The 14,043-nt window shown below is 40.7% G+C and overlaps 1 protein-coding gene across 4 annotated transcripts in view; it reads left to right on the top strand.

The window, feature by feature from the left end:
* Positions 1-12,197, top strand: part of pak1 (p21 protein (Cdc42/Rac)-activated kinase 1) — a 57,652-nt gene extending 45,455 nt beyond the window's left edge. For all 4 annotated transcript variants that reach the window (XM_060877556.1, XM_060877558.1, XM_060877557.1 and 1 more), the window contains exons 7-15: positions 2,734-2,920; positions 5,033-5,096; positions 5,197-5,245; positions 5,496-5,608; positions 6,423-6,540; positions 8,124-8,223; positions 8,671-8,867; positions 9,968-10,105; positions 11,974-12,197. In XM_060877556.1, coding sequence (XP_060733539.1) covers positions 2,734-2,920; positions 5,033-5,096; positions 5,197-5,245; positions 5,496-5,608; positions 6,423-6,540; positions 8,124-8,223; positions 8,671-8,867; positions 9,968-10,105; positions 11,974-12,060 — 1,053 coding nt within the window. In that variant the 3' untranslated portion in view covers positions 12,061-12,197. The remainder of the gene's footprint in view (positions 1-2,733; positions 2,921-5,032; positions 5,097-5,196; positions 5,246-5,495; positions 5,609-6,422; positions 6,541-8,123; positions 8,224-8,670; positions 8,868-9,967; positions 10,106-11,973) is intronic.
* The last annotated feature ends 1,846 nt before the right edge of the window (positions 12,198-14,043 follow it).

The following is a 14,043-nucleotide window of genomic DNA, read 5'->3' as shown; positions in this document are numbered from 1 at the left end:
GATGGATGGTCTGATGAACTCTGAACACACACACACAGACACACACACACACGCACACATGTGTACACAGATGCCCTGGACTTATTCTCAACACCAATTGGCTAATTATTTGAGAGGGGCTTTATTTATATTGGGTCATGCCAGGTGGTGTCTGAATTTATTATTGATTTCGTTAGCTTACATTTTAATGAGCTTCACCGCTGAGCAGTTCTAGTTCCGTAATCATAGCAATAGTCAAGCTTAGTATTGTGTTGAAATGACTTTTACATGTTTCAGAGACACAGTGCTGTATGTTTTCATATATGATAATGATCGATTTAAATGGAACAGTTTTTTCTTTTGGTTCCTAATTAAGGCCTAAATATGAAAGGTGGACCATCGGTTATCGTCGGTTATAAGTGTGAACACAACCGCTCGGTGTACTCTTACTCCTACAGTTAAGATGCTCAGCTACACTCTATAGCATTTTTGGAGATTCTCGTCACTCTGTGTCCTACAGCACATCAACAAGTCTGTGTTCTTACTGAAGAAGTGGAGGGATATGAGGATATTTTTTTTTTGATGATTAAGCCTTTCCTTAGCATCTAGTGAACAGGACAGAAAAGAACAGCCAGACTGGAAGGCTAGAGTAACTCAAATAAGCATTCTTTACATTCGCGGTGAGCAGAAAAGCATCTCATGAAGCACAATATGCCAATCCTGGAGGAAGATTCCAGGTTTTATCTAGACAGTTGAATATTGGATAATAATTAGCTGATCAGGTGAAGTGCTGCAACATTCAGCTGCATGAATCAATGGACCCAATGTGCTTTGTGCAAATGCAAAATTTCACGCTGAGACCCTTCATACGAGCACCAAACCTAACACGAGTATTGTCGCTCACCATGTCCATCCCTTTTTTGGTCAAAGTTCAGCTCAGCCAGCATGATGATGCCCCATGATACAAAGCACCGCTCTGATTGCTTGCATCATATCCCACTGATTCAGTTTAGCATCATTTACACTGCTGAGTAAAGCTTGAGTTTCTTCAAGTCCCAGGCAGCCACTCTGATTGGATTAAAGACACCAGGCTGCATGTTTTCTCAGCAGTTGGAATAATGAGTATGTTGATGTTCCATTTATCTCCTGCTGGAGTCAGAGATGGAGAACGCCATGTCGGCATTTCGCTTAGACGCAACACACAGGCCTTTGTTCTGAGATTCTGAGAAGGATAAAGTGCGTTACTCAACAACACTTAGACTGGCAAATCCTTCTTCTTAGTGTCTTATTAGTGTGTGGCTAGTAACAAACTTAGTAAGTCTATCCTTCTCTCTCTCTCTCTCTCTCTCTCACTCTCTCTCTCTCTCTCTCACCCTTTCTCTCTCTCTCTCTCTCTCTCTCTCTCTCTCACACTCTCTCTCTCTCTCACCCTTTCTCTCTCTCTCTCTCTCACTCTCTCTCTCTCACCCTTTCTCTCTCTCTCTCTCTCTCTCTCTCTTTCTCTCTCTCTCTCTCTCTCTCTCTCTCTCTCACCCTTTCTCTCTCTCTCTCTCTCTCTCTCTCTCACTCTCTCTCACTCTCACACTCTCTCTCTCTCTCTCTCTCTCTCTCTCTCTCTCACCCTTTCTCTCTCTCTCTCTCTCTCTCTCTCTCTCTCTCTCTCTCTCTCTCTCTCTCTCTCTCTCTCTCTCACCCTTTCTCTCTCTCTCTCTCTCTCTCTCTCTCTCTCTCTCTCTCTCTCTCTCTCTCTCTCACCCTTTCTCTCTCTCTCTCTCTCTCTCTCTCTCTCTCTCTCTCTCTCACCCTTTCTCTCTCTCTCGTTGCCACAGTACATTAACATCTGACTACACCTGACTTTGCCTTTGGAGTTTTTTTTATCTCCTAAGAGAAAGCACATGATATTCCTTTAAAAAAAAAAAAAAAAAAGATCTGGGTCAGTATAAAATGAAAGCCAATATGAACATCTTCTCCAGTAATCTTTGGACATAGGAAACCATTATAACCAAATTATAACCACTCTATATTCATCTAAAGTGCTCAAGTTTGCCACAACAGAAAAACACTGACTTATTGTCTGGTGATTGGAAGTTTGAATCCTGACTTTTCGACAACTATCTGTGGTTTGTGTGTGTTTAGATACAGCATGAGCAATAGTTGTGTAAGGATGCGGTGGCTGGCTTCAGGAGGCTTAGTGACCAAACTGGGACAAAAAATGAGGTTTCACCAGACTAGTCGAGGAACTATAGAGCAACTGTGTCATTATGCGGCCTTTTATTTTGCATCAGGGAACAAATGAGATTCTACAAATGAAGCCTTGTACATAATTAAGTAGTGGCACCACTTGGAGTGCCCTTGTTCTCCTTAGCTGTTGTTTGAAAACCTGTACATTAGTGTTTCAGTAGTATAATGTGCCCCTTTCATATTAGTCATCCAACTCTTTCCCAGAATGCCCAGCCATTTCTCCAGATCCTTCATCTGTGACTTGCTGTATATATTCTAGAATATCTAATTCTCTAATTTCCTGCTACTGGATTTGCCTTTTACTCAGGGCCATTTTATGTCTGGTTGTAAATATTTTCCTTAATGGCTTTCTGTTTCTGTGTCTTTGATTTGTCTTCGTTTTCTTTGTAACTCGACATCGCTGTAAATGAGAGTCTGCCCTCGGTCTCTTTTATCAAGGTTTCAAATGAATAAATAAATGAAACTGAATCTCAGCAGTGTTTCCCCCTGAAGCTTTTCTCTGCCCTTCCACAGATTTATACCCGTTCAGTAATTGAGCCCCTGCCTCCCGCCCCTGTGAAAGATGCACCCCCGTCTCCTGTCTCTCCTCCACCTGCTGAGGGAGGCGGCCCCGCTCCAGCCGCCTCCTCTACCACGCCACGCGCCGCTGACAAGAACCGCAAGAAGAAGATGTCAGACGAGGAGATTCTGGAGAAACTGCGTAAGAGTTCCTCACAATGTTTATGGTCCTCACGCTACTAGAAATGCCTCCAAAGTCCAAAGAGCTGTCTGCTTATAGTGCGCTCACTTCCTGCTTGGATTTGCTTGTAAAAATATGCGTATTTCCGTCTTGATCCTATGCGATATCTACTGCAAGCTATCGCATTCAGCTGTGCTGTCGATGCTGTGAAGGATCTAGAAATATTTAACCAAATGATAGCTAATCGAACGAAACAAGCAAAATCAGTTCAACCTCATTATATTCTTAGTCATTTTCTTACCCTGTTGTTTGACTTTATGGCAAAATGACTGACTAACACTTCCTGAATGAGTAACTTGAATATTATACTCCAGTTTCCACTATTGTCTAAGAGTCTGTGTTTTATCAAACGCTCATGCTACAGACGCACTCAGGTCGCCCTCTGCTGGTAAGAAAGGGATGCTGCTTCAAAACCACTCACTCCTCCAGTGTGTCTTTTTCCTCCAACTTATTTCAGCCAGGACTTTTAAAGTGTCCCCCTCCGTGGTTGCCAGGCTTCTCCACTGACCTTCCTAACACTCCTAGTGTGTGTTTGTGTGAGTGTGTTCCCTGTGTGGCCCCAAGACAACACTCCAGAATCATAAACTATATCTACAGCCTTCACCAAAGCCCTCTATCCCTTAGCTTTTGTCCTTATTGTCTGTACCTTCTCACTGTTTTTTTCTTTTTCGTTTTCTCTTTTGTTAGCTGATGTTTCCTTTGGAATTTTAAGCGTATTTAGTGCCTTGTTTTTCTCACCAATTCAGTGGAAACACCACAGCATGAGTCTGTCTGGCTGCTGTCCTGAGAATGTGAGATGATTTGTTTAGGTTTGAAGAAGAAGTAAACAGAATCCACCATGAGAATAATTGACATAGAAATAGATTTGCTTGTTGCACTCTGATTCTTTTTTCCATATCGATGCACCATGCAGTTTGACTCTAGATCACTCGGTCAGCTTCGGCGTATTTGATTCATCAAAAAAAAAAAAAAAAAAAAATCAAAAATGGATTGGTGTGTGCTTTTTTCCTCTCTTTCTTCCCATCCATTAAGGCTCGTACCATCAGGTGGACCGTGATATAACATCCTTGATGTCCCAGCCAGCTGCAGTTCTCTTCATCAGACAAAAACACACCACAGCCAGATAAATACTAAGCAATAATTCTTACAAAGTATGAATTTGCTTAGTGTTAAGTTTATTGCTTAGTTTTTATAATTCTTATAAATAGTCAGCAATAATTCTGCTCAGCTGAGTTTAATGTAAACGGCATTCGAACTAATGTTCATACACTCAAGCTCCACAAAAAACGTGTCAACGTGTTCAGTGACGTCTGTAACCTAGTGAACCAGAGTTCATGCATTCAGTAATAGAGACTTAAGCACTTCTGTACGTCGCTCTCGATAAGGGCGTCTGGCAAATGCTGTAAATGTAAATGCAGTGAAATTCATTCTTTGCATATCCCAACGTTGGAGGTTGGGGTCGGAGCACAGGTTCAGCCATGATACGGCACCCCTGGAGCAGAGCAGGTTAGGGGGCTTGCTCAAGGGCCCAACAGAGGCAACTTTGCAGTGCTGGGGCTTGAACCCCATCTTCCAATCAACAACTCAGAATTATAAACGCTCAGAATTATAAAGCCACCACTGCCCCAGAATTTGCCCCAAATTCATGCTTTCTTAATGTTAACTCTTAAAGTAACACCTGAAAGTAAATAATTACCAGTTTCAGTAAACATGCCAGACATCTGATGGCTCGATATTTCATATCTGCGAGCTAATCCTAATAAAACCAGAACTGATGAAAAAAATGATTGTGTTGGCAAGAAACTTTACAAGTGAGCAATGTTAAATCTTCAAAAAAACAAACAGCAGAAACACAAATCCAGTCCCGTGCCATGCCAACCACCATGCCATGCCATGCCCAGACATACACCCAGAGAATATTTTGCTTCTTATATTAGTGCACTTCGGCCTAGCAGACATCTTTTGATTTCTTGGTCATTAGAAGAAGGAGAAAAATAAATACACATGTACAAAGATTTAAGGTCTCTCACTAAATGTTTGTGTCTGATGAGGTTTCTCTTCCTCTGTGTTTAGGGAGTATTGTTAGTGTGGGTGATCCTAAGAAGAAATACACACGCTTTGAGAAGATTGGCCAGGGGTGAGTCTTCTTTCACATGCGTCATTAACTGTGGAAAACTTCTTTACAAAAAAAAACCCTTTTAAAACTTCTGAACCATTTTGTTTGTTTGGGATCTCAGGGCGTCTGGAACGGTCTACACGGCAATAGACATCGCTACAGGACAAGAGGTAAAAGGAGAACCTCAAAGATGCTGTAGACGAAGAACAATGTGTCTTTCAGTAGCTATTGTGTGGGATTTCATCAAATGAAAGCAGGTTTTTACTCAAAGGCCACTCTTGGGCTGCAGGAGAGAGGGAGAGAGCAAAAAAAAAAAGAGGTCTAATGGGCTGTATGAATGCTTCTCCTTCCTTCTCCCCCCCCCACACGGCTCTTTAACACGGTGGTAAAGGGTTTTTTTTTTATCTCGCCGGCTCTTAGGTGGCCATCAAGCAGATGAATTTGCAGCAGCAGCCCAAAAAGGAGCTCATCATCAATGAGATTTTGGTCATGAGGGAAAACAAGAATCCCAACATTGTTAATTACCTGGACAGGTAAGATCCTCAAAGACAGAAGTAAAGACTGTGTCCAGGTCTGTGCAGAATTAGTCGTAGTTTACATTTCTCTTTTTTTCTCATTATTATTATTTATTTAAAAAAAACAACATTGCCCGCATTGTGATTTTCGATCTGAGTCACCGCTGTTCAAATACACATTAAATACTAAATAAACTAAATTATAGAAATAAAGAAATAAGATAACATAATAATGAATACATATGATAAATAAAACATTAACAATAACTGAACATTTATTCTGGATTACACTACTATATTAAAAACATTAAATCTTTAGAGAGTTATAGAGCACGTTAGAAATATTTATTCTTTTGAGATTTTATTTTTTATTTATATAGGAAGCATGTTTTTTTGTTTTTTTTTTTTTTTCAAAGCATTAAAGACATTTCATGAAACAAAGGCTTTACAATGATGGATTGGAAATAAGAGAAAAATTCGGAACACAGAGTTTGAAACATAAAATATATAGCGTGGGGATTAGTATTGTGTATCACTTATTTTGGTGTATGTGATTATTTTTCATCACAGCAAGGCCTGACACAATCTCTCCCTCAATTTCCTGTCAGTATAACGCTGTTATGGCAGGTCTATGGGGCTTTAACTGTTTCTGTAGATACCCCCACATCCCTTGTGCTGTAATGTTGCCCATGGGAATAGATGGATGGATTTCTCTGTCTTTATGGATACCATTCCATCTTTGCTCTAATATGTTGCCCCAGGCTACTGTGTGGTTGCCGTAGTTACTCTGTGTAATGCACTGTGTTGCCGTGGTGCTGTCTGGTTTCCATAGTTACCTGGTTGGCGACGAGTTGTGGGTGGTGATGGAGTATCTGGCTGGAGGCTCTCTGACCGACGTGGTGACGGAGACGTGCATGGACGAGGCGCAGATCGCCGCCGTGTGCCGGGAGGTGAGAGAAAACTTTAAAGCGAGTGTAAAGTGTAAATTAGTGAACATAGTAGGATAAAATAGTGCTCATAGTTTTAAAGAGCTAGCGTGTACACAAATGTAAAGCAGTGCTTTAGCCCGAGTGAGTAGTTCTGTATGTGTCAACTACAGAGTGCAGTGTAAATGGACTACTGTAGTAGGTAACAGAGAGAAAGAGAGAGAGAGAGAGAGAGAGAGAGAGAACACTAAAATAGCTTATAAGGGCCTTTGCGTACAGTAGAGAGCATACAGTACAACAGTTACTGGAGTGTAAAAGGAGTTGGAATATAATCCCAGAGGTGAGTAGCAATGAATAATAAAGCCAGTGGAAATGTGTATAAAGTACTATATATGCAGCCTGAGTGGACTAGTGCAAAGGTGGCCATTATAACACTACAGAGCTGATTATAACACTACCATACATTGTTTAAAGCAACAACATAATACGGTGTAGTTCAAGTCTTCTAGTTTAACACATGGGCCCTAGTGTAATGTGGACAGCTCAGAAATGCTACTGAAAAGGTCAGAGGTGTAAAGCTCTCCGCTATAGGTGTCGGACTACTAATCGGAAAGTCAGGAGTTTAAATCCCAGCACCGCCAACATGTCACTGCCGGGCCCTCGAGTAAGGCCCTCAACCCTCAACTGCTCAGTTACATAAATAAGAAATTGGGTAGAGTACTCGTGTAGCCTACTGTAAACTAATGTAATGTAATGTAGACAGCTCGTAAGGACTCAAGGGAGAGTAGAGTAATGGTTAATATAGTCAAATTTATAAAGTCGATGAGGACTAATGTAAATTAATTAAGACAGCCGGAAAAACGATTACTAAGCCAGGCTCACACTGTGCGATTTTTCATAATCATTCTCGATTGTTGCTTGTAAGACATGTCAAGACACGTCAAAAACAATATCGGACGCACACATTGTCCGGTGTTTTACATCACCAATCTGTGACAGGTTCAGACAAATGGCAGGTTGCAGCAAATAAAAACAATCTATAGCGTTTTTAGTTCTTCTTCCCGCTGTACTGTTCACCTGACTGGTTTTGACATCTTCCCTGCGCTTAGTTAGCTAAGTGCGTCATCCGGTTTGGCGCTCCTGTCGGTTCTTGGATTGATGTTCATTGTAGGATATGTCACACTGCAGGTAAGTGTCTGAAATCAGTGTCTGGAGAGACCACGTCAAACCAGCCATCAAAGACTACAGACTTTTAGCCTAGGATTCTATAAATCTTTTAGGATTTTCAAAATTTGTCTCAGACGTCCAAATCGTGGGCAAAATTGCACAGTATGAGCCCGGCTTAGTGTAGACTGAATCTACTAATTTAGCTCAATGGACCTAATGTACATTTCTAAGACAATGAGAAGCTCTTTTGTTGTAACCTATTAATATTAGGACAAAATTAGTAGTTTCTGAATAGTTTGGCAATATGTGACTCATAACAATAATAACCTGTGGATATAGAACTTATTACAGATTTCTGTCTCTAGCTCCTAACCTGTCTTCATGTTTGTTTGTTTTTTTTGTTACTGTTTATTTATGATGTACTTCTGTTTTGTGTGTAGTGTCTTCAAGCCCTGGAGTTCCTGCACTCCAACCAAGTGATCCACAGGGACATCAAGAGCGACAACATCCTGCTGGGAATGGACGGCTCTGTCAAACTCAGTCAGTACCCCTAAACATCTAGAGCAGTGTCTCAACTGTTGTTGTTTTTTTTGTTCTGGAGGCTTTTTCCTTTCTAAGCATTTGAACACTTCTAGTTAAAGACAGTATAAATTTCCTTTGCTGCTAAAACTTACCCAGACATGAGGGTGCTGATCTGCGCTTACACCAGCAGAGGGAACAGTGGTCACGTTTTACTGCCAAAGACTGACAGAAAACGAGTACGGATCCCTCAGGGGTTTGGGGCACTGCAGAGTTTAGCATTTTTCCTGTTTGATGCTGTTAAGCTGAGTAGTTTCCAGTCTGCACTGTCTGTCACCTGCAGGTCTTGTACCATGATACTAGGTGCTACGGTAATACTAGTACTCAAACATGAATGTATGTAACTCGCTTCTGACTGTTATTCTTTTGTGTGTGTGTGTGTGTGTGTGTGTGTGTTTTGTCTGGTAGCTGATTTTGGCTTCTGCGCCCAGATCACCCCTGAACAGAGTAAACGCAGCACCATGGTCGGCACGCCGTACTGGATGGCCCCAGAGGTCGTAACTCGCAAGGCTTATGGACCTAAAGTAGACATTTGGTCCCTGGGCATCATGGCTATCGAGATGATTGAGGGAGAGCCTCCATACCTCAATGAGAATCCTCTGAGGGTAAGACTTACGAAGATTAATTATACAGAAAATAAAGGCACAGCACATTTTTTTGATTCGTTTTCTATATGTTAAAACACTCCTTCTATCTTGTTTGAGCATTAATATAGTAACATTTCAATTGAAAAGATTTGAATTCAACATTTTAAACGGAGTCTCCAGTGTCAGAACTTTGTAACCTGTTCGTTTAGGTTTTCCACCACATGAAAGTCTTCAGGACTTTTTCAGTAACGTTATTAAGTTCGATTCTGATCGAAGGACTGTTTATAGCAGTTGTAATGTAAGTGATATCAGAAACCAGCTTGTTTCTCGGACGTTCTACAGCATTAAAAGCAGCTAAAAAAAAAATAACGCTGGCAAGTTATGTGAGTTTATAGGAAAATAACTAACGTCGGCTTCACTTCAAGCCTCTTCAAAGCACCTCGTTGTTTTACTTTCATGTCACATCACACCCATTTCTTGCTTATCCGTTCCATATTATTCTAGTGAAAGTCATAAAAACACCGTTGCTAGGCAACTGGAAAACGCTAACTCTTAAGATTAAGCCGCCTAATTATCAAGGCTATTGATTTTGTCAGTACAGGAGCAGAAACCGTGAGAACATAACAATATATAAAAATGACAGAACTTAATGAATTGATAAGTTGTCTGAAAATGTCAGATTCCAAATCTATATGATTGATTAGATCTTGAAAAATGATCTTGAGATCTTCTTTGTTTTATATACGTTTTTGCAGGAGTCCTGAAGTGATGCATGATAAACGCTGCACTTAGTTTTCATTTTAATAATCCCCTGCTTTGCTAAGTCAAATGCATTTGTGTTTGATTTTGACAAATGATGAGTGTATTTGATGGTAATGACGAACACTAGTGTGTCTCGGGGCATGCTGGTCACCTTGGTAATGTATTGCGGAAGAAATTATAAACGCTCTGATTTGTATGTATACGTGCTTTTGGCTGCAGCTCGTGTTTATTCGTTTGGACACCGATGATGCCATGATTATGATTTATTTACAGCTGAGTGAAACATTTCCATGTGCTGACTTTTATTTACCCCTTTAGGAATTGATGCAAATGAACACAGTGATGTTTTTGTGTAGGCGCTGTATCTTATTGCCACTAATGGAACTCCGGAGCTGCAGAACCCCGAGAAGCTGTCGTCAGTTTTCCGAGACTTCCTCAATCGCTGTTTAGAGATGGATGTGGAGAAAAGAGGTTCTGCCAAAGAGCTTCTACAGGTATTACTGTGTGTGTATGTATGTGTGTGTGTGTGTGTGTGAGATGAGATCTAGGTTATACCTTTAGTCTTTTGACTATTATATAGTCAACATAGTGTGCATTACTGAAGCCCTGAATCCAACAGCGCCATGGAATTATTATAATTGTATTTTTGGTCAGAATGTTCACGTTATATCCGAAGACGACTATTGTGTAAGTGGCTTCATGTCACTGCATAGAATAAATCAGCTGTTTTATTAGGTTTCTATGTACATCTAGGGCTGAAGTAGTAGGAACATTACAGTATGTCTGGTCAACTTATAGTCTGGGATTTATACCATCAATATTGAAGACACTGAGAAAAGTCATCAGATCTAAAGGAATCTCTTCCTAATAATCACATAAGACTTATAATCAACGAATATCCCAGTAATTCAACTACTTTCTTAATCTCTCATTTGAGAACACAAGATGTTCCAGAAACTTCTACATGCAGCTTGTCTGTGACTTCCTCCGAGAACTGCAGTAGAGCGTTTCTTCCTCCTACCCCTTCTCCTCATCACTCCCACACAGAGCTGATTTAGAATAGTCCGATCTGTTAAAAAAAAAAAAAAAAAAAAAGGCAAGCTGGACGTGTTCCCTGTAGAACACTCGGGAACTGAAAGTACAGCGCATACTCGTAACTTAGAAGCACTATGACTCAAGCATTGCACAGAGAGAAAGCCTCATATGAAAAACTTTTTTTTTTATCTTACTAAGCAATACACCTTCTTTCAGGGAAAGGTTTTTTATTCATTTTTGTTGAATAAGTCAGTTATGATTAAACAGACCATGACGCGCAGACCTCTTTAACAGAAGAGATAGTCATCGTACTGTATGATATCTTTTGTTAATTGTCCTTATTGCTTTAGTGTCCATTCAATTCAAGTTTATTTGTATGGCGCTATTTACAATCGACGTTGTCTCAAAGCAGCTTTAAAGAACATAAACATAGAACAAAAGGTTATTTTAAAGAATAATATAAAGATTAATAGAATAGAAAATTCAAGATTAATATTAGATATATTTAAATGTGTTTGTATTTATCCCCAATGAGCAAGTCTGAGGTGACTCAGGTGACTGTGAGAAGGAAAAACTCCCTTAAATGGTGAAGGAAGAAACCCTGAGAGGAACCAGACTCAAAGGGGAACCTCATCCTCATATGGGTGACACCGGAGTGTGTGATTATAAATATACAGTCTGATAAATGTTGTGTTGATATAAAAGACCACATGGAGTTCACATCTCCTCTTTAGTATAGCAGAGTCTAACTGGAGCTGGTAAATATCTAGATGCCTCAGGATCCTCACAGGGTCAGCCTCACCTCAGTGGAGGTCCAAAATCTTCATGGCACGGAAGACAATCGGAGCTGGTACAATTTCTGGATGCCTCGGGATGGGTCGAAAGAGAGAAGCAGTAGAGAGGGATTAACATAGCTGCTGTAGCTGCTATAGCTGCTGTAACATAGCAAAGTCTAATGTAATAGTGCACAAGATTATGGGATGTATTATGTGTACGCCTGACTAAAGAGACTAAAGTTTTTAATCTACATTTAAACTGGGAAAGTGTGTCTGAGCCCCGAACACTATCAGGAAGACTATTCCAAAGTTTGGGAGCTAAATAAGAAAAGCTCTACCACCTTTAGTAGATTTTGATATTCTGGGAACTACCAGGAGTCCTGAGTTCTTTGATCTCTGTCTCCTACATTTATTTTTACTTTGCATATAAGATGCCCAAAAGCAAAAATACTTTTAAATGTTGGATGAATAAGTATGAATAAGTAAAGGAGTGAAGGGAAAATATGCTAATCATGTGATGTATGACATGTTCCTTGGTTTCCTCTCCTCAGCATCAGTTCCTGAAAGTGGCCAAGCCTCTCTCGAGCCTGACGCCACTGATACTGGCAGCCAAAGAGGCGACCAAGAACAACCGCTAGCTCAGCACGGACGAGCACAGTGCCATCTGTCTTCTCTCTTCTTCTACCCTAAACTCCCACAGCACACCCATTATCCCTACCTGTCTTTTTATTGGGCAAGGATCTGTAGAGTTTCTGATGTCAGGGACATTGTGTGTGTGCGTGTGTGTGCGTGTGTGTGCGTGTGTGTGCGTGCGTGTGCGTGCGTGTGCGTGCGTGTGCGTGCGTGTGCGTGCGTGTGCGTGCGTGTGCGTGCGTGTGCGTGCGTGTGCGTGCGTGTGCGTGCGTGTGTGTGCGTGTGTGTGCGTGTGTGTGCGTGTGTGTGCGTGTGTGTACGTGTGTGTGTCCGCTCACACAGCTCTCTAGAAGGATGGCATCACTGTATATGAAGAATTCACTGGATGCCACAGTGGAGCAACACTGTATATTTAACTAACAGGATCAGATCTGCTTCTGATTCACAGTTACTTTTCATCCGACTTTTCTTTTCACCTTCGTCTCTATGTTTGTGGTACTTTCTGAATGGGATCAAGTGATTTAAATGGACCTTTTTTATTTTTCTTTTTAAAAAAAAAAAAAAAAAAGTTTTGTATTTCCGTGAACGACAGAACTAGATTAGTGGACGTTGCAATACCGCTCTATTGCGTCTCATCGACAGAAAAAAACAGGCGACACTGGTACTGACCCGGAGGAACGGCTGCTGCACGTGCTGGAGCAAACGATGAACGTTAAAACTCGACATGAACGTTAAACACGGATGCTGTGCATGAAGAACGCATCCTCATCCTTTTATAGTCATTTACTTTCACCTCTGTTATTCTGTTCCCCCTGCGCTTTAAAATCAGGATGTACGTTTCTTATTGACAAAATTAAAACACAAACTGTAGCAACATGTGTTGTCATGAACACTGAGTTAATAGTGATGTTTTTTTATTGATATTATACAATAGATTTAATTTTAAAAAAAATTGTACGTAGCGCTGATGTACCCTTTGGCCTTAAACTGTGATGCAAAGGGAAGACGGTACAGCCTGCTTTTGCCTGAACCCTTTTTGTTTTATGCTGATCAATGGAAGAAGTCTTTCTCTTGTGTTTTTGAGCCAGAAACTCTGTTTATAAGGCTTTTTGATGACAGATTCTTATTTGAAGCAGAAGAAATAAACTGTACAAACAAATTGCTGATGTCAAGGTCAGCTTGACTCGCTTACTGCTCTTACTCAATGTTCAGAATGGCTGGTTCTTCTATGGTGGAAGCGTGTGCAGGGTTTTTTTACTAAGAAAAATGTGTGCATTTCCATTTCAGATGATGTACACCGTCGGATCCTGAATTGTATGTGCTTTATACTTCATTTTTCCTCAGATTTGACCCCATCCTTCTAGTAGTTTTGTTGCCAAATCCCGACTCGAATGAACTACTTTTTATCGCACAATGGACAATCTGCGAGAATGATAGCCAGCACATGCTTCTTTAATGAAACATAAATAATCCATCCTTTTTTCTGCTCATAATAAATCACAAGGCAGCTGAACACACCGAAGATTTTACGGAAGCACTAACTGGCTTGTTTTGAATTCACGAGCTCACAGAAGATTCATGATGACTTACTGTTCTTGTGATTGACAGAGGAAAGGGCAGTGATGCTTTTCTCCTTCAGAGCACATGGCTCATCATGCTCCTTTCACTTCTAGCCACAGACTAGAGGTGTGTATCAGGACTGGGATCTTCCAGGTAATTTCTCGGGTGTTATGTTTCCAACGGTTTGTTCTTCGTCATCCGTGAATGCTTTCTTCTGGCATGGAGCCATTTGCAATACTTGAATGGCAGTCAGAAGAAGACACAATGTTATTGGACCTGATGGAGGATAGAGTCAGTACAAAATGCTAGCACTTGCAAATACAATGCAAACATATATAGACTTACTGTATGTCTTTAACTAAAAATCATTTGGCTCATTGGCTTCAGGACACAGATACTGATTCAGACACAAGTGCAGGTTTGGACAG

This window comes from Tachysurus vachellii, chromosome 9, assembly GCF_030014155.1.
Source record: "Tachysurus vachellii isolate PV-2020 chromosome 9, HZAU_Pvac_v1, whole genome shotgun sequence".
Lineage (NCBI taxonomy): Eukaryota > Metazoa > Chordata > Actinopteri > Siluriformes > Bagridae > Tachysurus > Tachysurus vachellii.
Note: the sequence above shows the minus strand (reverse complement) of the source record. Positions and strands in the feature narration are given on the sequence as shown.